This window comes from Phoca vitulina, unplaced genomic scaffold (genome assembly GCF_004348235.1).
Source record: "Phoca vitulina isolate PV1807 unplaced genomic scaffold, GSC_HSeal_1.0 scaffold16, whole genome shotgun sequence".
Lineage (NCBI taxonomy): Eukaryota > Metazoa > Chordata > Mammalia > Carnivora > Phocidae > Phoca > Phoca vitulina.
The window spans coordinates 26,194,066-26,220,906 of NW_022589719.1; the positions used below are offsets into that span (position 1 = coordinate 26,194,066).

The following is a 26,841-nucleotide window of genomic DNA, read 5'->3' on the forward strand; positions in this document are numbered from 1 at the left end:
GGGTGAATGATCTCTGGTGGGAAGTCACAAAGAAAACCTCATAAGCTTCTCTGGTCCTGGCCCACCCTTAGGCAGCACTGTAGTGGGAATAACCACTTAAAACAACAGGTCCTGTTTTTATTTTGGTGATTTAATTCAAAAATTCCTAGGAGGAACCCTCTGTGACCACCTAAGCTCCTTGTTGTTTTAAGGCTTAGAGAACTGCCACAGTTCTTTAATACAGAATTTTGTCTCTGGAAACTAAAAATCTTTGGATGTAGCCAGAGGTGAGACAGTGGATGATTGAGGGATGAAAGCCTGTTAGAGGCTGTTTGCCTGGATATGGCTGGCACTTCAGTATGATCGCTCACGGTGTCTCTTCTGTTTGTCCAAAGCAAAAAGGCTATGCCCTAATTTTAAATAGGCCGCCTCAGACACTAAATCTCTGGAAACTGGCCAGAACCCATTATTTTCGCTGTCCATGGCTTAGGTGTATACACTCTTGCTCTGAAATCCTAGATTAAAACTGTGGCTCAATGAATGGTTTTCCACCTACTGATCTAGTAACAATCTTGGCTCATAGCAACAGATTTTAACTGTTCTGTGTCAAATTTATTTAAAGTCAGATTACAATAGCTTGGGTTTTCTCATGGACATTTCCAGTTACCTGGCCTGCTATAAAGACTGAAGGAATTTCTTTCACGTTCTGCTAGTTCAGGGTGCCTTTCTGTGGCTATCTTAGCTTAGAAATGTTTTCGCATCAGCCTAATAGTTTCATTGTCTTTAAGGAATGAGGCAGGGCAAAGATTCCTATAAAGACAAGAGAAGCATTTACCTTTGCTTGCCAGAGATTTAAAAAAAAAAAAATCACAGGCTTCACCAGGAATCAACCTTGTTGAAATACACTGGTGACTGTGGGTGCTTTTTCAGTTGGCTGTTCTGTTTTAACACAAAACTGACCTAGAAGACAGATGAGCCTTAACTGGATCAGCTCCTCCTGTGGAGCCTCATCCAGGTGCTTGGTTCTCAGCGTGATGGGCAGAGTGTTAAGTGTCTGCTGTGGACACGTATTAGCGAGCTCTGCCTCACTTGCGCACCCTGTTCCCAGTCTCACTTGGTCATTTCCCTGCCTACTAATAATGTAATGGTAAGACCCAAAGTCCCCTCAGATCTTTGAACGCCCTGGCTTAAACCCTGACTCTCACATGGAAAGGCACTTACCTCTTTAACAGGCAGCCACAGTTCAGCCAGTTTGATAAATGCAAATTTTTTTTTTTTTTTTTTTTTAAAGAAAATCCCTAACAGATCAGACAATGTCCTAAATCAGACCAACTGCACAAAAGAGATGAAAAGAAACCTTCCTGGGAGAGGAAGAGATGTCCGTGAGAAAGCCAACTGGGCTGAGCCTTACAAAAGCATGGCCCTTCTCTCCTCTAATGCACTGATCTTAGCCCAGCGCAGTCAGAGCTGGCTCCTGACCCGGTTGCAGGGGATGCTCCCACGGCAGTGTCCAAGCTGGAAGGCGGCTTTTGTCAGCAGGCTCCGTGCAGCAGGGAAAGCCATCCCGGCAGAGCCCGGCTAGCGGAGGCTGCTGCTGCTGCTGGCCTGAGAGCTGCCCACGCCTGGGTGGTCTGGACTGTGTCGGTTCTGGGGAAGACAAGGAAGGAGGGGTAAGAGAACGATGTAGCCGTGGCCGTGGCGGCCGTGGCTGTGGCCTTGGTCAGGGCTGTACAGGGAAAAACTGCAACATGCCCTGGATTTTCAGTCGTGGGTCCCACCTGAGGCAAAGGACCATCAAGGACGGGGAGACAGGGAGACTCGGTGGGCTGCAGCAGCAGGTCCCTACCCTACCTTCTTTTTCTTCTTCTCTTTCTTCTTCCTTTTCCGTTCAGGATCCTCCTCTTTTTTCTTTTTCTTCTTCTTGTGATCAGAATCAGATGGTGTTTCTGTAGGAAACAGTATGCGCTATCAAAATTCCCTACTGTAGAGCTCAAATGCTAGGATCTGAAGACCACAGGAAAACCTAGTCAAGGGCAATTGCTCTTCTAAAGGCCAGAAAGGATAGGGAGGCACTGCTAAAGCACCATTCCAGCTTTCTACTTGCCTAGGAGACCTACTTGCAGGAAACACTAATTACCTTTATACCAGTTTCAAGAGAATTTGGGAGTCTAGGGCTCTGTAAGGAACCTGAGTTTTTAACTGGGGACGGTCCAACCAGATCCAGGTTTTCTGGCTTTGAACCGAACTGTTTCTTACCTGGGGGGACAGGATCCTGGGTACGGCTCTGTTTGTGCTTGTGCTTATTCTTCTTCTTGGGAGGCTGAATATGCATCAGACGACACTGCTCCGGTAACTGAAGGAACCAAAGGAAGGTCCAGGTGAGTGGAGGGAGGAAATGCCCTGCTCCCATCATCTGTTCTGCTCAGTAAGTTATGAAGGAACAGGCTTGGACAGAAAAACCACCTCCACGCCTTTCAGGCCTCCCCGTTTGCCTTCTTCCTCCCCAAGAGGGGACTCACCGGGCCAGTGTGGAGGCGGAAGCCAGCCAGCATGGTCCCTGTGATAGGATTAAAAGAGCCACCAAGAATAGGGGGTTTCTCAATGAGAGAGCGGAGGCTGCTGTTATCATGGGAACCAGGCAGATCAATCATCCCTGGCAGGTCAGGCAGGAAATTACTTAGCTTCTCCTTCACCTTCTTCCCACAGAATTTATTATAGGAATGTTCTAGGTTGTAGTGTGTGATCAGATTGGTGCTGCCTGTCAGCTCGGTGCTACCTAGAGGACACAGAAGAACAAAAAAATATTAGTCCCAAGAGTATTTTTTTTTAGTCACCCAGAGGGAAAGTGAAGGACTGTATTTTAGCCTAAAAAAGGAATCTTTTAAGTGACAATTAGAAAGATCTGAATTTATTTTCTTAAGAACAGCAAAACTAAATAACAACATATAATAAACACTAAAAATATATACCATAGAATGGTTAAGTTGGAACGAGGAGAAAAATCCACAAACATCCAATGAGGGCACAGATGGAAACTACCCCAAAGCAAGAGACACTCTCCCCAACTTGGACTCACCACACTTACATGATGCTTACTCTGTGCTAAACACTGTTCGAGTGCTTCTCATATAATATACTGGTGAGAAATTACACTCTCTGACACAGCAGGATATTACCTCAGAGCTCGGCCACCAGCAAGGTGAGAGCCAAATATGACCCAATGGCTTGAGTGTCTGGTCAAGGACGTTTTTTTCCTTTTTTTTTTTTTTTTTTTTACTAGCAAGAAACATTAATTACCTTTACATAGAAAACAGGATTTTTTAGCTACTGCTGACATAACTTGTTACCACCATCTCCATTACTCATAATGCCAAGTATAATACTCTGCCTCAAAGAAAGAAATGTTCCCTTAGCATCTGGACAACTAGAAGTCTAATCCTAGCCGTGCTCTATGCCTCAGTTTCCTCTTATCTCTGCAGTGGGGTAACAGCTATCTTAAGCACACTTAATTTTTTTTCAAGGTGCAAATGAAAACATTGAGAAGTATATTCTCTAGATGCAAGGCACTATCAGTATAAATATCGCATGGCTGACTTTCTTCAAAAAATGGAAGCTTGTTAGTAATCTCATAAGGACCTAGTGGCAAAGGGTGGAGCTGGCCAGCCTACAATTTCATCCACAGTTACGAGGAACACGAAGCATGCAAATGATGACGAAAGTGGCTTGTTCATAACCATTCACTTGGAAAAACCCAGGTTCTGATCTGAGGCCCCTGGGGGCCGAGACAGTGTCCTACTTGTTCGTACATGTATCACGGGTGCCAAACGCAGTACACACCTTCGGTGCTCAGTAACTTTAAGTTAAGTGAGCAAGGTATTTTCCCTCCCTACCCCAAGGCCTGACCCTATCCTTCCCGTTTCCCCTTCTCGTGCCAAACGTTTCAGAAACATGGTCTACTGTTAACGGCGGAACACTCAGCGCCAGAGTACTGCTCCTCAGAACGAGGCGCTGCCTCCGGCCAGGCTAGCATCCTGCTGTTTCCCACCTGTCAGCTCTCCTCTTCCAGGGGCCTCATCTCAAGCGTGAGAAGGCACTCCTGCTTTTCCTAAACACTTTTATGAGTCCATCCAACTTCCTGTTTTGACTATCAGTTCCATGAAGATGATTTCTAAACCTCTCTCCCCAGCCTCCTAAAAACTCCCCTCCTAAAAACTAGTCTTACACTTCCAACTTCCTCTTAGTCAATTCCATGAAGATTCATTTTTTTTTAAACTCCCAAATCTTCCCCACCTCACTCAGGGCTTCTCTATTTCAATACATGGCACCCATATTCTCTGGATATTTTTAGAAGCAATACTCCTCGGTCCGTGAATCTCAATGGTTTCCTATTATCCTCAGGAAAAAGCTCAAATTCCTTTGGCACTCACGGTAAAACACATCTTCTGTAACTTAGTTTTGGGGCCTGATCAACTACTACTCGCCTATGCCACGTTTCTAATCCATCCAAATGAGTCTCCGTCATCTCCTAAGAAACACACTTCTCGGGCGCCTGGGTGGCTCAGTGGTTAAGCAACTGCCTTCGGCTTGGGTCGTGATCCTGGAGTCCCGGGATCGAGTCCCGCATTGGGCTCCCTGCTTGGCAGGGAGTCTGCTTCTCCCTCTGACCCTCTCCCCTCTCATGCTTTCTCTCTCTCTCAAATAAATAAATAAAATCTTAAAAAAAAAAAAAAAAAAATAGAAAAAAAAGAAACACACTTCTCATCTCATTTCCTTTTAGGAAGTTTGTTTTAGGAAAACTGATGTAATTATAAGATAATTCTTCCAAATTTTCTTCACCAATATGAAATTTTCAATGTCTGACTCAAGTGACAACTCTGTCATTTTGTTTTTTGTTTTTTTTAAATATTTTATTTATTTATTTGACAGAGAGAGACAGCCAGAGAGAGAACACAAGCAGGGTAAGTGGGAGAGAGAGAAGCAGGCTTCCCGCCGAGCAGGGAGCCCGATGCGGGGCTCGATCCCAGGACCCTGGGATCATGACCTGAGCTGAAGGCAGACGCTTAATGACTGAGCCACCCAGGTGCCCCCTTTCTGTCATTTTGGATAACAAGGAACACATTTTGAAAACCAGCATGTAGTTTTTTGTTGTTTTTTTTTAAGAGTAAACATCTATCCCCAATGCAGGGCTGGAACTCACAACCCCAAGATCAAGAGTCGCATGCTCTACCTACTGAGCCAGCCAGGGGCCCCCATCATGTAGTTCTTAATAGCTGTATATGAGGCATGACCACGAAGTAATGAGATTAGCCTTTACAAGAAATACAGTCACTATCCTTAAACCACATACTTTATATCCCTAAGTAAAATAAACTCCTTAAAAGCAAGGACTAGGGGCACCTGGATGGCTCAGTTGTTAAGAGTCTGCCTTCGGCTCAGGTCATGATCCCAGGGTCCTGGGATTGAGCCTCGCATCGGGCTCCCTGCTCAGCGGGAAGCCTGCTTCTCCCTCTCCCGCTCCCCCTGCTTGTGTTCCCTCTCTCGCTGTGTCTCTGTCAAATAAACAAATAAAATCTTAAAAAAAAAAAAAAAAGCAAGGACTAGACATATTCTCTCCCCTTCTCACCACATGCTGCCCTTCCTACATAAACCAGCATTTGCCCAAAACAGATACTCAGTATCTGTCAACTGCTTGATAAAAATAGGCACAATCAGAATAGGTAAGGTTGGAGAAACTGCTGGGAGACATCAACCACTAACTGACCAAAGGAAAGTCAACCTTTCTATGCTTCAGTTTTATTCAACTATAACAGGCCTACATCAAGGGGCTATTCTCAGTACCAAATTCTATTACATATATAACTGCACTGTGAACTTCAAAGCACTGTACCAATATGCATTATCATCTCCCTCAATTCCTGATGTAGCAGTAGGACTTGGGAGGAACTGAAAGGCCATCTGGAGAATTAACATGTCCAAAATGACTCTTGACTTCCACCTCCTCAAACTTGTTCCTTCTTGGTCTCAGCACTACCATCCACCCAGCTATTCAATCCAAGAATTTACAAGTATTTTCAGTTCCTCTCTACTTCTAGATTCAATCCTTCGTTCCCATGAGCTCTATCCCTAACGTTTATCCTGCATCAGTTCACTTCTCTCCTCCACTGCTACTGCCTAGTCCAAACCATCATCTCTTTCCTGGACCACTAAGCAGTAACTTCTGACTGATTTCCTCACTTTCCATTCTTAATGTAGCTGTTTGGATAATTAAAAATAAGTAAATCAGATCATGTCACTTTCCTGTGTTAAAACGGCTCCCCCTGAGGGGTGCCTGGCTGGCTCAGTCAGTAGAGAATGCGACTCTTGATCTCGGGTGGTGCGTTTGAGCCTCACTTTCGGTACAGAGATTACTAAAAACAAATAAATAAAATGGTTCCCCCTGAACTTAAAATCTAAATACTTTACAAAGGCCTCTACCTACTCCTCCCCCCTTCATCTCCTATCACTCTTTCCCTTGAAACGTCACTGGAGTCCAACTGGTCTTCTGACCTTCAGATATTCCAAGCTTTTCCCTCACACCACGGCTTCTGACCTCATTTCTTGCATCTTATCTCTCCCATTCACACATGACTGGCTCTTTACATTTACGCTCAAATATTATCTACTCAGAGATGGCTTCTTTGATCACTCTAGCTAAAGCAGTTCTGCCTCAATTCTTTATCACATTTTCTCCTTGTAGCACTAACCGCTATCTGATGTTATCTCGTGTACTACTCTGTGCCGCCTCTCCTGAAATGTAATCTCCAAACCAGGCAAAGATCTTGTCAGTCCTACTCACAGCTGTATCTTAAGCATTTAGAACAGTGCTTGGTACATAGTAGGTGCTCAACAAAACAAATTTTTGGTTCGATTCTAATCCCTCCTTCCGACTGTTGAAGACACGCAGAGACCCTTAGAAGGAGGGCAACATGCCTCTAACCAACAGCATGTTTGTAACAGATTTGGAAAACCTTAGGTCTGCAGGGATGTTAAATCAGGCCTCTCGAGTTCCAAACTCAAGCTCTGGATAATTTCTAGGGAACCATAAACCAGTATCAGGGACAGAGCCAAATATGGTGTGAAACATGGTCACGGAAATGCATTCTTTCCCCCTTCCCAATCCAGGCCAAAAATTCATGTCATCCCTTTGGTCGTGAATCCTCAGACCCCTTCCGACTTTGAGCTCCAAGGTCCCGACACGCGTTGCCTAGGCTACCTCACACCTACCCCGGCGGGCTGAGAGCCACGCCCATCACCTCCTCGCTATGATCTGATTGGCTACCTTCGGCCAGGCCTAGTACTCACCTGGAAGTTCCCGCATAAGATAGAAGGGACCACAACCAGCCGCCGACTTGTCGGCGCCGGGAGGGGCCGTGGCCGCAGTGGGCGGCGGGGCCGTGCCGGGGCCCCCGCCCGGAGGAGGAGGAGGCGGAGGTGGAGGCTTTCCTGGTCCGAAGCCGAGTGCGGTTGGGGGTGGTGGTGGGTCAGCCTGAGCTCCGAACAGTGCCGAGAAATTCTCCATCGTCTTCTCCGCCCCGGCGCGGTCCCGGTGTCTGGCGTCGGTCGTTTTCATTGGACAATCCCTTCACGATGTCCCGCCCTCTTCCTCTAGGAGCCGCTTATCATTGGGTGCCCCGCCTACCTTTTTCGGGTAACTACTTCCGTCGCTTTAGGAGAACGTTCAGGAAGTGCTATCTAAACTTATTAAATTCTTTTCTGTAGTCTCCCATCGCCACGGTTGCATATCCAATAAAATGACTTAACTAGAGAAAGCGACAGCTAGATCGACCAATAAAGTGTCAAATCCCCCCTACCTGCCGCAGCGTCCAATCAGAGATATACTTCCGGGCGCAGAGGCGGTGCATCCGAGACTAGACCCAAAGGAAGTCTCAATGGTGGGAGAGGCGGGGCCAGACCTACAGACGCCGAAGCTGGGCGGGCGCCGCAAAGGCCGGAAAGATGGCGGTCCTGGCACCTTTAATTGCTCTGGTGTATTCGGTGCCACGGCTTTCACGATGGCTGGCCCGACCTTACTATCTTTTGTCAGCCCTGCTGTCTGTTGCATTCCTACTCGTGAGGAAGCTACCCCCTCTCTGCAACAGTCTCCCCACGCAACGCGAAGACGGCAACCCGTGTGACTTTGACTGGGTGAGCGGACCCCGCGACCTTCACTGTCCCTGCTCCCCAAGGTTGCATGCGGGAGCCCCGAGGTTCCCCTTTTTGAGGATACCTGAGGTTCCGAGCCTGTAGCGGACTTACAGACTGTTAGAATGTAGGGCCTGGACCATCATCGAGCCTAAACCTCTTCATGCTTAATTAAGATGGGAAAACAGCCGGTGAACTTGCTTAGCAGCCTGGCTCTTCGGATCCTTGAGTCCAGGGTTCTTTCCATCTCACCATTCATGCCGGTCAGCAGTTGTACCCAAACTCTACACATGTTCAGTATTTTACAAGGCTACCCATTATATAAAGCCTCTTGAGGAGCCAGTGAGGTAAACAAGGAGGGTAGTAGTACTCCCGTTTTATTCATGGAGAAATTGATCTCGGCGTGGTTAGGCGAGTTGCCAGACTAGTCACTAGTGAGTCAACTAGTGAGTGAATGCGACCTGAAACCACTCTTTTGGCCATAGTACCTGCACACTCCATCAGCCGTCTCTTAATTCAGTTAACATTTCCAGGGCATGCACTATCTGCTAGGCACTCTGCCGCATCCTGAGGATGCAAAAATGAACACAAGTGTTAGACCCGTTGAAAAGAAATTGTAAAAAAAAAAAAACTGTAAAGAAATCTCTCTCGAGAGTCTTGCTGTACTTGAGTGAGAGCGGAGAAAAGTGAGTTGAAGCTCGGTGCTCTCAGCTGTACAGCGGCAGCAGTGTTCTGAGGGAGGAGGGTCAGCCTGAGGTTTTGTCTTTTTTCCCAGCCCCCAAAGTGAGTCTTGACCTTTACCAGAACCCACTCCCTTATTTTTATTCTCCATCCCTTTCTAACGCTTTCATACTTCCTGTGTCCTTTCCCAGACAGTATTACTGATAAGCTCAAGTGTAGTGTACCCATGCTACTTCAGATGATCCTATTTTTATAGTGGTCCCCCCTTATCTGGGGCAGCTGGGGGGGGGCGGTGGATATTCATTGCAAGACCCCCTGTGGTTGCCTGAAACCCTGGATAGTACCAAACCTTATATATATGATATTTTGTCCTATACATACATACCTGTGATAAATTAATTTGTAATTTAGGTACAGTAAGAGATTAACAACAATAACTAATAATAAAATAGAACGATAATAACAAAGTAATGTAATGAAAATTATGTCAATGTGATCTCTTTGTCTCCCTCCCTTAAAATATCCTATCGTACTGTACTCATCCTTCTGATGATGATGATATCAGATGATAAAATGAGGTGACATGAAATGAGGTGAATGACATAGGCATTGTAACATAGCATTAGGCTACTGTTGACCTTCTGTTGATAAGTCAGGAGGAGGAGGAGCTGTGTCCAGACTGTGGTTGACTGAAGGTAACTAAAACCACAGATAAGGGAGGACTACTGGATTCCATACTGATTTAACCAAAATGGGACTCAAAGATGTAAGTGGGTAGTAGTAAAGATTTTAATAAGTATAGGGACGTTTTATATAACTAATTTCTCTGAATACTCTCATTTAATAATATGCAAAATACTGGAATTTTTTGTATTTTACTATTTCTCTGATGGAATTTTTAAAAATTAATTACATAGAGTTCGTAACCAGTGTTTGTTTTCCTGGAAAATCCATGTTTTACTGATTTACCTTGGTGACTGGAAAGTTAGGATATTAAGGTAAATAATGTTAGCAACAACAGGTAAATAAATAAAAATAAAATAACAAGCCTCAAATTTTCAGGGATGTGACACAAGTTTATTTATTTACTTATTTTTAAAGATTTTATTTATTTGTCAGAGACAGAGAGCACAAGCAGGGGGAGCAGCAGGCAGAGGGAGAAGCGATGTGGGGCTCGATCCCAGGACCCTGGGATCATGACCTGAGCCAAAGGCAGACACTTAACTGACTGAACCACCCAGGCGTCCCAAGGATTGATAAAATTTAAAAATCATTTAAGAGAGGTACCTGGCTAGCTCAGTCAGTGGAGCATACAACCCTTGATCTCAGGGTCATGTGTTCAAGCCCCACGTTGGGCATAGAGCTTACTAAAAAAACAAAACAAAAAAACGGAAAATCCAACCAACCAAACAACAAAAGCATTTATCAACCCCTAATGAAATAATAAACCTAGGCAATGATCATCTGTGGATGCTAAATCCATCAGATGAAAGGTTGATGTATCCTCTGAAGGGATGCAATAGGGAGTCTCTAGCACCACCTATGATGTATTTCTGGCAAAAGATTTGGATTTCATTGTATTCAAGCCTCTAGATTTCATTGCCACTTTACAAGAAATATGGGAGATAGAAAATCATCATACCATAAGTTCGCAAGCAGCCAAATCCAGAAAGTGGGAAAGTTGAGAGTACAGATGACTCAATGTCTTTAAAAGATGAGTAGCCTGGGGTAAAAAGGAAGAATAGATATTCTTTAGAGATAAAAGAAAACCCAAAGAAACGCATAAGCCAAATGCATTGTGTGGATCTGGCTTGCTTGTTCTTGATTTGAACAAACAACTGCACAAAGACAAGTTGAAATTATTGGGATCATTTGAAGAAGGACCAAATATTAAATGACAGTAAGGAATTATTAATTGTGTTAAGTGTGATAATGGTATTTTGGTTTGTTTAAAAAAAAAAAAAAAAGGTCCCAGGGTGCCTGGCTGGCTCAGTTGGAAGAGCATGTAGTTCTTTATCTTGGGGTTGTTTGAGCCCCTCATTGGAAGTAGAGATTACTAAAACAAATAAATAAACTTTAAAAAGGGGGTGCTTCTTTAAAAAAAAAGTCCTTGGGGTGCCTGGGTGGCTTAGTTGGTTAAGCATCCAACTCTTGATTTTGCTCGGGTCAGCCTGGGTATGGAGCTTGCTTAAGATTCTCTCTCTCCTGGGGCGCCTGGGTGGCTCAGTTGGTTTAGCGACTACCTTCGGCTCAGGTCATGATCCTGGACTCCCTGGATCGAGTCCCGCATCGGGCTCCCTGCTTGGCAGGGAGTCTGCTTCTCCCTCTGACCCTCCCCCCTCTCATGTGCTCTCTCTCATTCTCTCTCTCTCAAATAAATAAATAAAATCTTTAAAAAAAAAAAAAAAGATTCTCTCTCTCCTTCTCCCTCTGCCCCTCCCCCCCTTAAAAAGAAAGTCCTTATCTGTAAGAGATACACACTGAAGTATTTGCAGGTGAAATGATATAGTTAGAATTTGCTTTAAATTTTTCCAAAAAAAGTAGGTAGCATAGATGAAATGGAACTGTTTTGGCAAAATGTTACTGTTAAATCTGAGTAGTAGGGATTAAAGTATTGTAGGGGAGGAAAATTAATTTTTCCTCTACCTTTTTTTTTTAATTTTTTTTTAAAGATTTTATTTATTTATTTGACAGAGAGAGACACAGTGAGAGAAGGAACACAAGCAGGAGATGTGGGAGAGGGAGAAGCAGGCTTCCTGCAGAGCAGGGAGCCCGATGCGGGGCTCGATCCCAGGACTCTGGGATCATGACCTGAGCCGAAGGCAGACACTTAACGACTGAGCCACCCAGGCGCCCTCTTTCCTCTACCTTTCTGAGGTCTTGGCTGAGACCTCTGTAATAAAAGATTAAAAACAAAAGATAAACAAGTTTATTAACATGTATACCTCATGTATATATGGGAGATATCCAGGGAAAATGAATTAACTCAGAGGTGGATTAGAACTCTGGCTTATATCACATCCTCAACAAAAAGCAATACATTTTTGGAGAAATGACTGAACAAAGGCTTCCAAGGACAGCAAACTGTGGGAAGGTAAACTAATGGTAGATAAAGGCTCTCGTTTGTTTTGTTAGTTTCCTCTGGTGCTGTTTCCAGGCTGATAGGGTCTAAAATCGTCTCCCTTGATTAACTTTTGTCCTGGTAGAGAGGGTTGGAGGAATACTTTCAAAAATTTATGTCCTGCTTTGGGGCAACTGGGTAGCTCAGTGAGTTAATCTTGTGACTCTTGGTTTTGGCTCAGGTTGTGATCTCAGGGTTGTGAGATCGAGCCGGGTGTGGGGCTCCGAGCCCAGTGCACAGTCTGCTTGAGATTCTCTTCCCCTCCCTCCCCATCTGCCCCTCCCCACACTTGTGCGCATGCTCTCTCTCTCTCTCTAATAAATAAATAAAATCTAAAAATGAAGTATGTCTTGCTTTTAGACAAATAGAGGGAGAGCAAGGAACTTTTCTTGTATCTACTTCTTAATTGCTTTTAGGCTCAAAATTATAATGCAGAATAATCCAAAGTAGCATATTTTGAGGGGCACATTCTGCTACCTTTTAGTATCCTATTTTTATGTATGTTTGAAATTTTCCATAATCAACAGTTTAAAAACAAGGAACAAACAGAACAACCAAAGGGGCTCTGCTTCATGCCGTTTGTCTGGAACCCAGGCTCATTCTGCCTCCCCCTATGGCATTAGGGTCATCAGCCAGCCAGCAGATGAGCACAGGAAGCTGGAACATGAGGACACGCGCTTGCTTCCTGCCCCGCACAGACGTGGCACATCGCTTCCACTCACATCCCACGCAGGAATGCTAGTCACACAGTGCTACTTGGATGCAAGTAGACTGAGAGTCCAGCTGCAGTACGTGCAGGAGGAAACAGAAACTGGGTTTGGAGCATACGTAGCCAGTCTCTGCCATTGACCCACTGTCTTTAGACGCTCTTCCTTTCATTCCTACATTTGGTCTCCTGCTTGACCACAGGTCCTTTTTTTTTTTTTTTTTTTTCCTTTTAAGTTCATCTTTCCATGTTTGTTAAATGCCAATTGTAACCCAATTTCATTTGTGAAAATGTGCTGCTTTCTGCTCAGGTATATTTAGTAAGGTCTGTCATATTCCCTAACCCCCACTTTACGTGTCTATTGCTAAAGCCAGTCGGTTACTTTTTGTTGGAGACTGATGCTAAAAACCCAGGACCTAAGGTCCCTGACTTCTAGTTGTAAATTGTAGTTGATTGGTTCTGTGTGAAATAGTGATTTGGGTTCCTATATTGTAAACAAAAAGGTCTGGAAGGCCTCAGACCATCTAGACTCTAGTTGCCCCCCCTTACCATGCTTTCTTTCACAGGGTCCTTGTTATGCATTACAGTCTTTACTCTTTGAAATTACCTTGTTTGTTTCTTTTTCATGATTATTGTTTGTCTCACAGACCTTAGAGCCTAGAAAGTGAGAAAGAACTGGAAGCCCAAGGTACTGAAAACGGCCTTCTAAAGCTCTGAGAGGCCCCCTTCAGCTCTCAAATCCTATTAAAAGTCCATGGATTATCACTATGAATATTGGATGGCGAGGAATTATTTAATGTAAACAAAGCCCAAAAAATGGAATAGCCAGATATTGTATTAATGGAATATTACAGAAGAAGTTTCCCTGGAAAACTTTTATTTATTTTGTTTTATTTTGAGTTGGTAATATTGTCTTACAGTATTATATGGTACTAGGCTTTATGCAGTTCTTTCATACCCATTATCTCATTTAGTCCTCACAGTAACATTTTGAGACAGATACTGTTCCACTGAGGAAAGCAAAGCTCAGAGGTGAAGTGATCTGCCAAAGGGCACCAGCCGGTTTGTAGCAGGCTAGAACCTGACTGGTGTTTTTCCCACCACATCTTCGCCAACTCCAGTTATTTCTTTACTGGTACCATTCCCAATTTGGATCTCTGTTGGTTTTTATTCCATATTGGGCTCCCTCACCCACCCGAAGCATCGGTGTTTATGGCATTCCTGTCACTTTGATTCTGTTCCAGAGAGAAGTGGAGATCCTGATGTTCCTCAGTGCCATTGTGATGATGAAAAACCGCAGATCCAGTAAGTTTAGCCTGCTCCTCAGTTTCTTGAGCTTAGGCCACATGCCCTCCAGAGCTGCTTTCATTCTTGTTATGAGAGGGGCATTATTTGGTGAATGAGTCCCTTATTCCATGCCAGGGCTGAATTTGATCTTGGACTTTTATCCTCTTCCCCCTCTCCCATTTCAAAGTACCACAGGAAGAGTGACAAAACAGGATATAGGAGTATGCCGCCCAGCCTGACCTGTGACATCTTTGTGTTTCAGTCACTGTGGAGCAACATATAGGCAACATCTTCATGTTTAGTAAAGTGGCCAATGCAATTCTTTTCTTCCGTCTGGATATTCGCATGGGCCTGCTTTACATCACACTCTGCATAGGTAAGGAGACTGGTTGTGGGAACCAAATTCCAACCCTAGACAAGTCTCTCCATACCCTTCTTCCATATCTTGTACTTCATTAATTATGTATGTGGCTCAGGTGATACGAATCTACAGAAACTTTAAGAAGAAGAGAATGTGTCAGTGGTCTGCACATGTCCACAAAGTGTATTCTTTGGTGCCTAAAATCTTTGACTCAGTTTGAAAGTAAATCCCCTGCTGCAGGCCTTATATGTTTCCTCTGACCTCTTTTTTCCGTGTTTAGTGTTCCTGATGACGTGCAAACCTCCCCTGTATATGGGCCCTGAGTACATCAAGTACTTCAATGATAAAACCATTGATGTGAGTTCTCTTCCTCTCTCCTGTTTCTTGGGTCCGTTGTGGGTGATTTTGTAGTTGTGCTTTTTACTCACTAGGAGGAGTAACTGCTTCAGCATGGAAGTCAAGAGCACTGTGGATCCTTACTGGAGCTAGGGAGACGGGGGAGGGAAAGCCAGGGTGAGGAATTAGATGCTCAAGTCTGAACCTTTCTGGGAGCCTGTGTGATCCAACTCACTGTTTCTTCCCTGTGTGTGGCAGGAAGAGCTAGAGCGGGACAAGAGGGTCACTTGGATTGTGGAGTTCTTTGCCAATTGGTCTAATGACTGCCAGTCGTTTGCTCCTATCTATGCTGACCTCTCCCTCAAGTGAGTACTGTATAGGGAGGGATGATGGGAGCAGAGGTACTGTACTTTCCCTCTCAGTGTTTTTGGCTTTGATTTCTGCACATTGTAACCAAAGGCGTTTCTCCCCCCACCCTCCACAAATATCTGTATTTCCACTTCCCTTGACCCATTTTCTTCTTTCATTATGTTAAATAATATATTTTTCTTAGGTACAACTGTACAGGGCTAAATTTTGGGAAGGTGGATGTGGGACGCTACACTGATGTTAGTACACGGTATGTAAGGGCCTGGACAGAGGGTCTGAGCAGTAAATCACTTGGAGTGATGTAGACAGATGCATTTATAGAGTACTTTCTGGGTCCTGTAGGTACAAAGTGAGCACGTCGCCCCTCACCAAGCAGCTCCCTACCCTGATCCTATTCCAAGGTGGCAAGGAGGTCATGCGGCGGCCACAGATTGACAAGAAAGGACGAGCTGTCTCTTGGACCTTCTCTGAGGTATCTGAAAGAGTGAGCGAGTGGTTTGGAGAAGGGTGTAGAACAGTAATGGGCTTTGGAACCCAGCCTGGGTTTGATTCCTGGCTCTGCCACTTGGCCCACTAGTTTTGAGAGTGTGGACTAGTTACCAGATTCATTCACGAATCACTTAGCAAATTTGTTGTGCTTCTACCGTGTGCCAGAACTGCCTCGTACAGGGGAACAGTTACTAATTAAGATTCAGTCTCAAAGGCCTTGTCAGTATAGTCTGTAGGCCTGAGGTTCCTTAGCAGTAAAGTGAAGAGAGTGACACTCGGATCGCAGGGTTGGTTTGTAGAGGACATTAAATAATGTAGCTGTGATTCTTGGCACAGTGGGTACTTCACTGTGCAGGGTTGACACTTCCAGGTACCCAAAAAAGGAGAGTTAGGTTAGAGTAGATTTCTATCCTTTCCTTCCTTCTTTCCTAGACTGTGTCTAAATACTTCTTACTTCCCAGTAAGGACTCTCCAACCAGAACCCTGATGTGCGTATGTACCTCTTTTGTGCAGGAGAATGTGATCCGAGAATTCAATTTGAATGAACTATATCAACGGGCCAAGAAGCTATCCAAGGCTGGAGATAATACCCCTGAGGAGCAGCCCGCGGCCTCAACCCCCACAGAAGTGCCAGATGGGGAAAGCAAGAAGGACAAGTAGAATCCCTGCCTTGTCAGTACTTCCTCACCTTTGAGGCGCTGCCCCTCCTGTAACCACAAGCCTCGCGTGAGGCCTGGGCCTTTAATTTATGTTTTCTCCTTTGGCTACCCCTGAGTGGGGCAGGGGACTGCTTCTGATTTTCAAGAGGCTTCCAGGGAATTGACAGGCATCCTCCAGGACGGCCTCCACTGCTGTGGCCAACTTTCACTGGAAGAAAGGAGAAATCCACCATGGATGAGGAAATGCTTTCCCTCCAAGCTTGGGTCAGTTATCAGTTACTGTCCACCACTCACCTGTCTCCACCATGCTGTGTTTTCATCCCTCCTCTTAGTGGACCTACACAGTCTGCTTAGATTATATTCAACCTAACAGAAGATGCCTGTGTATGGAGTCTGTGCTAGGATTTTTCCCTCAAGGACCCTTGCTTATTTAGGCACTTCTGGCTTGGCCTGTGGCCTTCTTTAAAAAGTATAAGGCTAATTTTGCCACTGGTCCCAAGGAGACACCTTTAACCACTGAGTGTACTGATTGAAGATAATATTGAATAATCCCCCTATTTTTTGGAGTTTGGGAGGAAGGGGAATAGGTTTGAGACATTCCTTTGTGTGGTGGGGCCTCCCGGAGAAAGCCCTGGGGCAGGAATGGGGTTTCACTTACTCTCCTACCTACTCCCAACACGCAGTTGATGGTTTTCCATAATAAAGAAACTGGGATTTCCTTTTGTTTGCGCCTCTGTGTGTTCCTCGCCCATTAGAAAAGCCTGGCCATTGCAGAGGAAGTGCATATCTCCTCCTCAACTTCAAAGGCCATCCTGATGAGTTTCTCCAACTGCCCGGCATTGGTCCCCAGGATCAGGGAGAGTCAGGGAATGCTAGTTATAGTAATCCCGGAGTACTGACCTCGCCGAGTTAGGTTGTGGGTTTGCTTTGGAATTGGCCCGCGGTTTCCAGGGAGCAGGTGTGTCGGCGGGGGTGGGGTCTGTGTGTTGTGGTCCACGCTATTTAGCCCGACGGAGGCTTACAGAAACGCCTGTGTGAAGCCAGGATTGTTTCGGAGCTGCCTAGTCCGCGCCCTTCCGCAAGCGCGGGTGGTTCGGTCTGGGGCTCCCTGTAGCTCCCCCCCGCCGCGGGCAGAATGGTTGTGCCCAGGGAGCCCGCCTCCAGACCACGTGTGCTCTCGGCAACGCTTTGCGCAGCTAGGGAGACGCTTTGTCCCGGCGGCGGCTTTCCTGGCCTGTGGTTTGGAGGTCGGAGCGGGGTTGGTCGGGCCCCTATTCGCGCCCGGCTCGGCTCGGCTCCCTGCCAGGCTCCAGGCCCATGGCTTCTCGGGGCAGAAAGCGGAAGGCCGAGGTGGCGGTGGTCGCGGCGGCGGCGAAACAGGAGAAGCCGGCGGGCGGCCGGAAGGCAGTGGAGGCCGCGACCGTCGTGATCGAGCATTGGTGAGGGGTCTGGAGAAACCCGGGGAGGCGGGTCAGGGCGTCGCAGGCCAAGGCCCCAGCCTCTGACCTTCCCCATCTCTTTCTAGCACGAGCTGACGCGTCTACGGGCGCAACGCCGCGGCCCTGAGCCAGGCGCTGCGCCTGGAGACCCCGGAGCTTCCGGTGGAGGTGAATCCTGCCAAGGCCCGGAGGGGCAGCTTCGAGGTGACGCTGCTGCGCCCAGACGGCAGCAGTGAGTGGCGGCCCGGGAGCAGGCGGGAGGCGCTGGGCTCAGCCCGCGGGCACCTCGGCATTTGGGGGACATGCTGGTGCATTCCAAAGTGACTTCGCTTCCTCGGTCTTTTTCCAGGTGTGGAGCTCTGGACTGGGATTAAGAAGGGGCCCCCACGCAAACTCAAGTTCCCTGAGCCTCAAGAGGTGGTGAAGGAGCTGAAGAAGCACCTTTCGTAGGGTGTGTTGGGCAGAAGTCCTCGCGCTGAGGTATGAAGGGGGGGTAGGGGTGGATTTGGGATATTTGCGAAGCAGCCCTCACAGTCCTCTCATTTCACACATGATCTACAACTTGTAACTCTTTTCTTGCTCAGGATTTCCCCTTTCTGCTGGTAGGAAAAATAGAAATCGGCAGTAAAATTGTTTCCTCTTAGTGTGCCCTTTGCTAACTGCATGTTTCACTGTCTTTGAGCTAAGTTGTAGGCTGCTGATGGTAATGTGAATGGCTCTTTATAGAAATGCAAGTTGTGCCCTTTGAAGATGGCGGTTATTGCCCTGGCGGGGGGTGGGGGGTGGGTACGGACCGTTTTTGTATTTGTTAGAAATTTATTTTGCACACCTGATGGCATATGTTTCTTAAAGTTGGTGGTGTAAACCCCACCGGTTTCCTCTTTTGTGAGTTAAGGTCGTTGACACTTGTTTTTATGTTATTTCCCCCCCCATTACTGGCACAATTTTTGTGTAATCTCAGGTGTGCTTACCCCTACCCTACCTTTTTGTGTTTTTTGTTCCTAGTATGTTTTCTGTTAATCCCATGTGAAAACTACAGTAGTGTCACTCGTGGCCCCAAGAATTTGACTGGTCTTTATCCCTAGTACTTGGACATTGTCGTCAGGCACTTGATATGCTGAGTAAAATGTGGGGGAGGATGCAATCCTTGAACTCCCCCTGGGTTTGTGGGTTCTAGGGTGGGGGGCACAGCTTCCTCAGGCTTTAGGATTGCCTGGACCCCTGCTCTAACCTTTTTTTTCGCCTGTCATGTTTACAGCCTCCTGTCCCTGGTGGTGTTGGAGCATTTATGATGGAACATGGCCAAAACTTCAGTCATGTACCTGAAGCCATGGTTTCTTCCCCTCCAGAAAGGATGGTTCAGTTGTGAGGCAACCCTCTAGTAAGGCATTGAAAAGTTCTTGGATTTGGTTTAATAAAAGTTGAAATAAAGTATTTGAATAATAAAGTAAAACTTAATCTTATGGTAAGAAATGGACAAAACCAGCCTTTTGTGGGATTGGCTCCCCTTGTATTTTTCATATTCTGAGGTCACAAATTAACCTGGAGCTCCTAGGTTCTCTGGTAGATCATGTGAAATACTTGCAAAAACTGTGGGGGGAAAAAAAGTAAATTATTTTTAAAAAAGCATCTATCTTTTTCAACTCACTTCTTGGAAGTGATGATGGAAGTTATGTCTTTTTGGCCTCTGCAGAGGTTTGGCTAGACCTCCCATACTGGATTGAATAAGCCACATACATTAGGTTTGGGAAAATGTCCTGTTACTCATACCGACTTGTTCCACCCCAGCACTGTTTCACACCTTCTGGAACATTTTCTGTTTCACAGAAGGTATTCTTTCTCATTTATTACTGAATTAGCAGTGACTAGATGCCTCATAACTTAGGAGACCTGGTGTTGGTTGTTACTTATGACCCAGTAGAGTTGGGGACCACACAGTTTGTAGTTTCACTTGTTTATCACTAACTGGAAAATAGACTACAAAGAAATAAGATGGTTCAAGTTCATAATTTCGTACCCACGGTACTGCTTTTGCCTGGCTCCCAAAGCCTGGGGAGGAGAGGAAGGGACCTAAAGAGAACTAGGAGTACACCTGCCTTGTGCTAAGAGGACAGGGCACGTGCTAGCCTCTGCCAATAAACCTTTTGCTAGCCAACATTTCCCACCCTCCCACTGCCCCTAACCTGCACTTCCTGTTCTACGTGAGTATGTCCACCTCTGTATCTGACTCTGAGGAAGGGTCGGGCCACACAGAGGGAATACCAGTGGGCACCAGCCTCCCCTCTGATGTCCAGTCCACCACATCAATCTCTTCCTCTTCGGAGCTGGCAGGAAGTGGGTCCAACAACTCAGAGTTGCCAGGTACCTCCTTGCCTGCCTCTGGAGCAGGATACAATACCTCATCCATACTTAGGGACACTTCTGGCCTAGTATCCATCCAGTTTGAACAGGGAGGTGAGAGGTCCTCATAGGACCTTTGGGGAAGGTCAAGAGAGTCAATATGAAGCTTCTCTCTCTGACCATCCAGTGGTTGGGAACTGGTAATTTCTAGATCTGGAGTCCAAGAGCCTCCTACTGAAAGTACCTCCCCTTCACTCACCTCAGAGAGTATGACAAGGGGGCTAAGGGACTCAATTGGCTCTTTGTTCTCAGAGGACATAACAAGGGGGTTAAAGGGCTCAACTGGCTCATTGTTCTCACCAACAGGTTCCTTTTCCAGTCCCGTGAGCTCCCTGGGCCAGAGTTCCATGTCCGGCAAACACCATTCCTCCCCTTCCATCCAGTTCTTTCCTGTTTCTGTCAGGTGATAGCTAGGGGTCCTGCAGCCCTCGGCTCCAGGACTTTCCAGAGACCCTATGGGGGGCTCAATGTCTGAGCCACACAGCATGAAGTCCAGGATCTCCTCCAGTTCACTGGTGGCGGCGGCACTTGTGATGCGGTACTCCTCGGCTTCGCAGGGCGGCCCCAGCAGGTCTGTGTCAAATGCGTAGGGCTCTCTGCAGTCAGTATCCAACCCGGGCTCCTTCCCTACCAGTTCTGGACTGGACCCGAACTTGGACTTCACCCCTGGGTGGTCTGGGGAGTGGCCAGCAGAGAGCAGCAAGTCTTGGAGCCGAGAGCACACTGGGGAGTCCTGACACAAGTCTACCCGAGCACATGACTGGTCCTGCTCGTTAAGTGAGGATGGCTGAGTACTCACAGGCTCTTCTGAGTATTGAGGTTCTGGGATCTGAGGGCTATCTTGAGAGTTTTTGAGGGGAGGCTCTTGTACCACCTCCCAGCATGTCCCATTGACAATCTTCCGAAGTTTCACTCTTCCAACCTGCCCCTCTTCTACAGAGTCGGAGTTTGGTGCCCTGACCTCAGGGCTCCGCTTCTTGCTCCCACCTGTCTTTCCAAGGCCAGATGGGCTTGGGATGCTCTGTAGAGGACTAGCTCCCCCTGGTTTCTCCTTGTCCTCTGGTACTTTATTTATACTCTTCTGCCGCCAAAGGCGCCGGCCAGGGGCTGTGGGTACTGAGCTAGGTCTGCTTACCATGCTGGAAGGCTTGGATGTACAGATATCAGGAGACGGCTTTGAGCGACTCAGTCTGATCTTTCTGGGCAATAGCCGCTCATCCACAGAGGGATACATACTGGGTGGGGAAAGTGCTGTAGGAGCAAGGGCAGGGTCACTCTTATTCTCTCTTGGTCCCTGACTGTGGCTTGATGGTGAAGAGCTTTTTTCTTGTGGAGTTGGGCAAGCTCTGGCCTTCTTCTTGAGCAGATTGCCAGACAAATTCTCTTCATTCTGTCGGTTGCTTTTCTCCAGGGGCCCCTCCTCCTTCCCTGAGGGCTTCAATCTCACTGGCCCAAGAGGACAAGGAGTCTGGGTTGCAGGCAGTGGAGTCCGAGGGCGGCGGCTGGATGCCACCACCCTGGCAGAGATTGGTGCTGCACTTGGAGGCTGTAAGCACTCCCGGTTCAGTCTTCGGCCCTGGGGGGCCTTCACCAATTTCCCACCCTCTAGCTGAAGGGATTCTAGCTCAGATACACGGAGCTGACGGGCAGCAGAAAGCACATCCTGGGCTTCTTCTCGAGATACTTCCATCTCTGAGGTATACAGGAAGTCCACCAGCTTCCTGAGTGTCCTGATCTTTAAGCCCCCCAACTCCAGCACCACCTTCCGACCCTGAGCTGGCCTCTCCCGCTCCAGGCGCTCTGTGAAGAAGGGGCTGCAGGCTGACAGGATGCAGCAATGAGCTGGGACTGCCTCACCTGGAAGGAAATCCGCTTTGTTACCTCGTGCAAACTGGCATGTTCATGGGCTAAGCAGTCTTTTACTACCCAAATGTGCTGCCCTTTCTCTCAGTTTTCCTCCATGGGAGTTCAAATAGAAATTTGGTCCTTCTGTCTGCCTGGAACCTTCTGTCATTACCCAGCTAACTCCATTTTATCCTTCAAAATCCAGTTTAGGGGCCCTGGATGGCTCAGTTGGTTGACTGTCTGCCTCCGGCTCAGGTCATGATCTCAGAGTTCTGGGATCAAGAAACGCGTCAGGTTCCCTACTCAGAGGGGAGTTTGCTCCCTCTCTGTTTTCCCCCCCCCCCCCCCCCCCGCTCCTGCTCTTTCTCTCTCTCAAATAAGTAAATAAAATCTTAAAAACAAACCCTGAAAATCTAGTTTGGACGTTACTTCTCTCAGAAAGCTTATCCCCATCCCACCTCAAGTCTAGGTTAGGTGCTCCTGGGCACAGAGAGGTACTCTAGCTATCAGAGCACTTAGCTATCCATATTGTAAGTGTCACCTCCTTCACTGAAGTGAAGCTCTGTGAGGACAGAGACTGTATCTGTCTTGCTCTCTGAGGTAAACCCATTGCTTGACACAAAGGAGGGGATCAAATTTTTTTTAGACTCACATGAGAGTTCAAAAATTTTATAGAAGCTGTTTGTAATAGAATGTGAGCTTTGGATATAGACAATCAGGGTTCAATTCTCTCCTGACCCTCTTAGGCACTGCCTACCAGGCAGTCGTCTGTCCTCAGCCACCTTCTTTATGAGCACTTCCTTGGCAATCTCCATCTGGCTGCAATTTCCAAAGGCTTGCTGCTGACTCCCAGGTCCTGCTTCTGCCCAGATACCTTTTTCCTGAGACACTAAACATGCCATGGCCTGCATCAACCTTTCTAGAAAGTGAACTCCATTCCCTAACCCCAAACCTCCCATTTCTTACTTCAAAATAAGTATCCACTTTATCCAGCTGCCCAAGCCTGGAAACTACAAGTCATCTTTGATCGTTCTCCTTTACCCACTGTGTCTAATCAAACATTAATTTTTATTTATTTTTAAAGATTCTTACTTTAAAGTAATCTCTACACCCAACATAGGGATCGAACTCAAAACCCTGAGATCAATAGTCACAAGCTCCACTGAATGAGCCAGCCAGGCGCCCCTCAAACATTAATTTTTTTTTTTTTTTTTTAAAGATTTTATTTATTTATTTGACAGAGAGACAGCGAGAGCAGGAACACAAGCAGGGGGAGTGGGAGAGGGAGAAGCAGGCTTCCCACTGAGCAGGGAGCCCGATGTGGGGCTCGATCCCAGGACCCCGGGATCATGACCTGAGCCGAAGGCAGACGCTTAACGACTGAGCCACCCAGGCGCCCTCAAACATTAATCTTTAAAAAAAACAACAACAAACTATTTCTCGAGTCCTTAGTGCATGCCATGTAATGTACTAAGTAAAGGTTTTACCAGTATTCATTCATTTACTCTTCACTGCAATTCTGTGAAGTAGCTGTTATTACAGATGAGTAAACCGTGGCATATCTAAGTAACATACCCATCACAATTACACAGTTAGCAAGTCACACGGAGGAGATGTGAACCCAGGGAGTTTGGTTACAGAGCCTATGCCCTTAACTGCCCCAAGTTTTGTAAATGCTTTTTGTTTATAAAGCACACATTTTTCTCTATTCTCAATGCCTTAGTTTTAGGCCACCATTCCCTCTCTGGATTCCAAAATGGCCTCCTATCTGGACTCAACAACAATCCAATAATTCTTCTCATGCAGCCCAAGTAGACATCTGATCATGACCTTCTTCTTAATACCTTTAAATACATTTCCCAGGGTGCCTGGGTGGCTCAGTCAGTTGAGTGTCTGACTCTTGGTTTCATTTTGGGTCATGATCTCAGGGTAATGGGATTGAGCCCTGCATCAGGCTCCACACTCAGCAGGGAGTCTGCTTGAGATTCTCTCTCTCCCTCTCCCTCAGCCCCTCCCTGCTTGCATGCACACTCTCTAAAATAAATAAATAAATCTTAAAAAAAAATACATTTCCCAATGTTCTGAGGATAAGACCTACTTCCTTTGCATAACACTTCAGAACTTACACATTGCCGCTAATTTCTCTAGCCGTATCTCTCATCAATACACTTCTTGGAGTCTGCCCTCTAGCCATAGTGAACCACTCACAAATCCTTGGCCATATCTAAATCTCTGTACATGCTGTTCTCTCTGCCTGGGAAAATCTTTTCCCACTTCCTCCTACTCCTGTTTGTCCTCCAGATCTCCACTAAGAGGTTATTTTCTCCAAGAAAATCACCCTAACCCCTGTCCCCCAACCTCCTCACGTCTGGGAAGGTGCCCCTCTCTTGTGCTCCTGTATCAGCCTTTACTTACTCCAATGTTGTTATATTGCACAGTTACTTGGATCCACTGGTTATCTCAGGGTTTCTCTCCCCTTTTCATGATTTCTGTACAAGGAGGGATTTTATCTTCATATATACTGTATGCCCATGCTAGTACACTGTTCTAACAAACAACAGGCAATTGATTTTTTTTTATTTTGAATTAAGGAATGAATCCCAACTCTACTTACTAAGAGCACCAACAGGCAAGTCACTTAACTCCCAAAGCCTCAATTAACTCATCTATAGAACTGGAATCATATAACATTACCTCACAAGGCTGTTGTAAGAATCAAATGAGTCACTAGATGATACTGTATGTACTCTTCAAAGTATAGAGTGCTACACGATGATGGTTGTCATAATCCTTTTTTATAAATGAAGAAACTGAGCTCCAGAGAGATGAAGTGGGACTTGCCCATTTGTCACTCAACTTCTAAGTAACAAAGCTAAGACTTTGACTCCTAGTTTTGGGCTTTTTTTAGAATACCAGACTCAGGTGGTTAGGGGTTCGACTCTTGATCTCAGCTCAGGTCTTGATCTCAGGGTCATGAGTTCAAGTCCTTCACTGGGCTCCACGCTGGGCATGGAGCCTACTTAAAAAAACCAAGAGAAATACATGATACCAGGCTCTACTTCATACCGACTGAACATTTCAAGTGTAAAGAAAAGGGGTGGAAATAAACTATATATATTTTTAGGTCTAACAACAAACAACAAAAACCATCAATTTGAAGATGAGAAAAATTAATCAGAAGCTTGGCAAGAAAATGGGAAAATATGTAATAGTATTGTCTAACACTTATATTGTGCTTAGTATATTAAAAGTGTTGTTCTAAGTGCCGTGTGTATGTTATCTCCATCTTCACAATCATCTCATTACATTATTATTATCCACCTTTTACAGAATTTCTATGCTTACTAAACTTTACATTACTTTCATTTTTTAAAAAGATTTTATTTATTCACTTGAGAGAAAGAACCAACCAGCGGGGGTGGGGGGGTGGGGGGGGTGGAGTGAGAAACAGACTCCCCACTGAGCAGGGAGCCAGACACAGGGATCCTTCCCAGGACCCGGAGATCATGACCTGAGCCAAAGGCAGATGCTTAACGATATGAACTACCAAGGTGCCCCTACTTTCTCATTTTTTTTTTTTTAAAGATTTTATTTATTTGAGGGGCGCCTGGGTGGCTCAGTCGTTAAGCGTCTGCCTTCAACTCAGGTCATGATCCCAAGGTCCTGGGATCAATCCCTGCATCGGGCTCCCTGCTCAGCAGGAAGCCTGCTTCTCCTTCTCCCACTCCCCCCTGTTTGTGTTCCTGCTTTTGCTATCTCTCTGTCAAATAAATAGATAAAATCTTAAATAAAAAAAAAATTTATTTATTTGAGAGTAGGAGCAGGGGGAGGGGCAGAGGGAAAGGGAGAGACTCTCCACTGAGGAGGGAGCCAGACTCAGGACTCTGAGATCATGACCTGAGCCGAAGGCAGATGCCTAGCCAACTGAGCCACCCAGGCACCCCCCTACTTACATTTTTTTTTAAAGATTTTATTTATTTATTTGACAGAGACACAGCAAGAGAGGGAACACAAGCAGGGGGAGTGGGTGAGGGAGAAGCAGGCTGCCTGTGGAGCAGGGAGCCAGATGTGAGGCTCGATCCTAGGACCCTGAGATCATGACCTGAGCTGAAGGCAGAAGCTTAATGACTGAGCCACCCAGGTGCCCCCCCACTTACATTTTTTAAGAGAAAAAGAGCACAGTCTCATTTTCACTCTTGGAAACAGTAACTGTCCTAGAAACAAACAGCTCTTTACCAAATAACTTATAGTGCTCAAGGGCAATAATACATTTTCTTGGTTTTGTGCTCTACTCCCCGGCCCTGAACTCATTTTATCTTATTCTACAGTGAGTATTCTATAGTGACTTTTCTTTCTTTTTTTTTTTTTAAATTTTATTTATTTATTTGACAGAGAGAGACATAGTGAGAGAGGGAACACAAGCAGGGGGAGTAGGAGAGGGAGAAGCAGGCTTCCCCGCGGAGCAGGGAGCCCAATGTGGGGCTCGATCCCAGGGTTCTGGGATCACGACCTGAGCCGAAGGCAGACGCTTAACGACTGAGCCACCCAGGCGCCCCTATAGTGACTTTTCAATTGAGTCCGCACTAGTGTCTTACCTTCTGCCTGCAGAAGGACATCACAGAACACACCAGTCTGTTGCTGGTGATGAAGCTGCAGAAAAGCTAACCGGAGAAACCGGGGATTCCTGTATAGGATTTTGGAACTGGCGGGAGAGCACATGTTGGTCTCTTAACAAACCTCCTAGGTTTTCACAGATCAGATTCCTGTGGATGAGAAAGTATATTTCAGAAGAATGGCTGTACCTAATTTGTTTTTTGTCTTTGAAATGGTAGGAAAATCTTGAAAGTGGGAGATAATAGCCACGAGCTGAGTTATCCTAAGTCTAGAAATTGTGCCAAGAGTCTCTCAAGAAATATCACAGTGGTTACATGTGGGAGCTTAGAAGCAAGTGTAGATTTGAATCTCAGTTCTATTATTTATTAGCTTAG

At 46.1% G+C, this 26,841-nt stretch overlaps 4 protein-coding genes across 5 annotated transcripts; 2 read left to right on the forward strand and 2 right to left on the reverse strand.

The window, feature by feature from the left end:
- Positions 1-53: 53 nt before the first annotated feature.
- MED19 (mediator complex subunit 19) lies at positions 54-7,565 on the reverse strand. Its single transcript, XM_032414191.1, has 5 exons — positions 7,321-7,565; positions 2,499-2,755; positions 2,236-2,332; positions 1,831-1,925; positions 54-1,626 (listed from the first exon to the last, which is right to left on the reverse strand). The coding sequence occupies exons 1-5, from the start codon at positions 7,535-7,537 to the stop codon at positions 1,558-1,560; spliced, it is 735 nt and encodes a 244-aa protein (XP_032270082.1). The 5' UTR covers positions 7,538-7,565; the 3' UTR covers positions 54-1,557.
- Positions 7,566-7,899: 334 nt separating this feature from the next.
- Positions 7,900-16,891, forward strand: TMX2 (thioredoxin related transmembrane protein 2). Of its 2 annotated transcripts, XM_032414195.1 has the most exons (8): positions 7,900-8,163; positions 13,913-13,973; positions 14,218-14,331; positions 14,597-14,673; positions 14,911-15,017; positions 15,206-15,271; positions 15,364-15,493; positions 16,024-16,891. In XM_032414195.1, exons 1-8 carry the CDS (start codon positions 7,975-7,977, stop codon positions 16,168-16,170), a joined length of 891 nt encoding a protein of 296 aa, XP_032270086.1. In that variant the 5' UTR covers positions 7,900-7,974; the 3' UTR covers positions 16,171-16,891. The 2 variants fall into 2 exon arrangements, with proteins under 2 accessions (XP_032270086.1, XP_032270087.1); XM_032414196.1 differs by lacking the exon at positions 16,024-16,891 and having other exon boundaries at positions 15,206-15,260; positions 15,364-15,456.
- A 429-nt stretch (positions 16,892-17,320) lies between these two features.
- SELENOH (selenoprotein H) lies at positions 17,321-19,077 on the forward strand. The gene is made up of 4 exons (XM_032414197.1): positions 17,321-17,608; positions 17,695-17,840; positions 17,958-18,088; positions 18,867-19,077. Exons 1-3 carry the CDS (start codon positions 17,487-17,489, stop codon positions 18,056-18,058), a joined length of 369 nt encoding a protein of 122 aa, XP_032270088.1. The 5' UTR covers positions 17,321-17,486; the 3' UTR covers positions 18,059-18,088; positions 18,867-19,077.
- Positions 19,078-19,208: 131 nt separating this feature from the next.
- Positions 19,209-26,572, reverse strand: BTBD18 (BTB domain containing 18). The gene is made up of 2 exons (XM_032414198.1): positions 26,449-26,572; positions 19,209-21,865 (listed from the first exon to the last, which is right to left on the reverse strand). The coding sequence occupies exons 1-2, from the start codon at positions 26,570-26,572 to the stop codon at positions 19,806-19,808; spliced, it is 2,184 nt and encodes a 727-aa protein (XP_032270089.1). The 3' UTR covers positions 19,209-19,805.
- Positions 26,573-26,841: the final 269 nt, after the last annotated feature.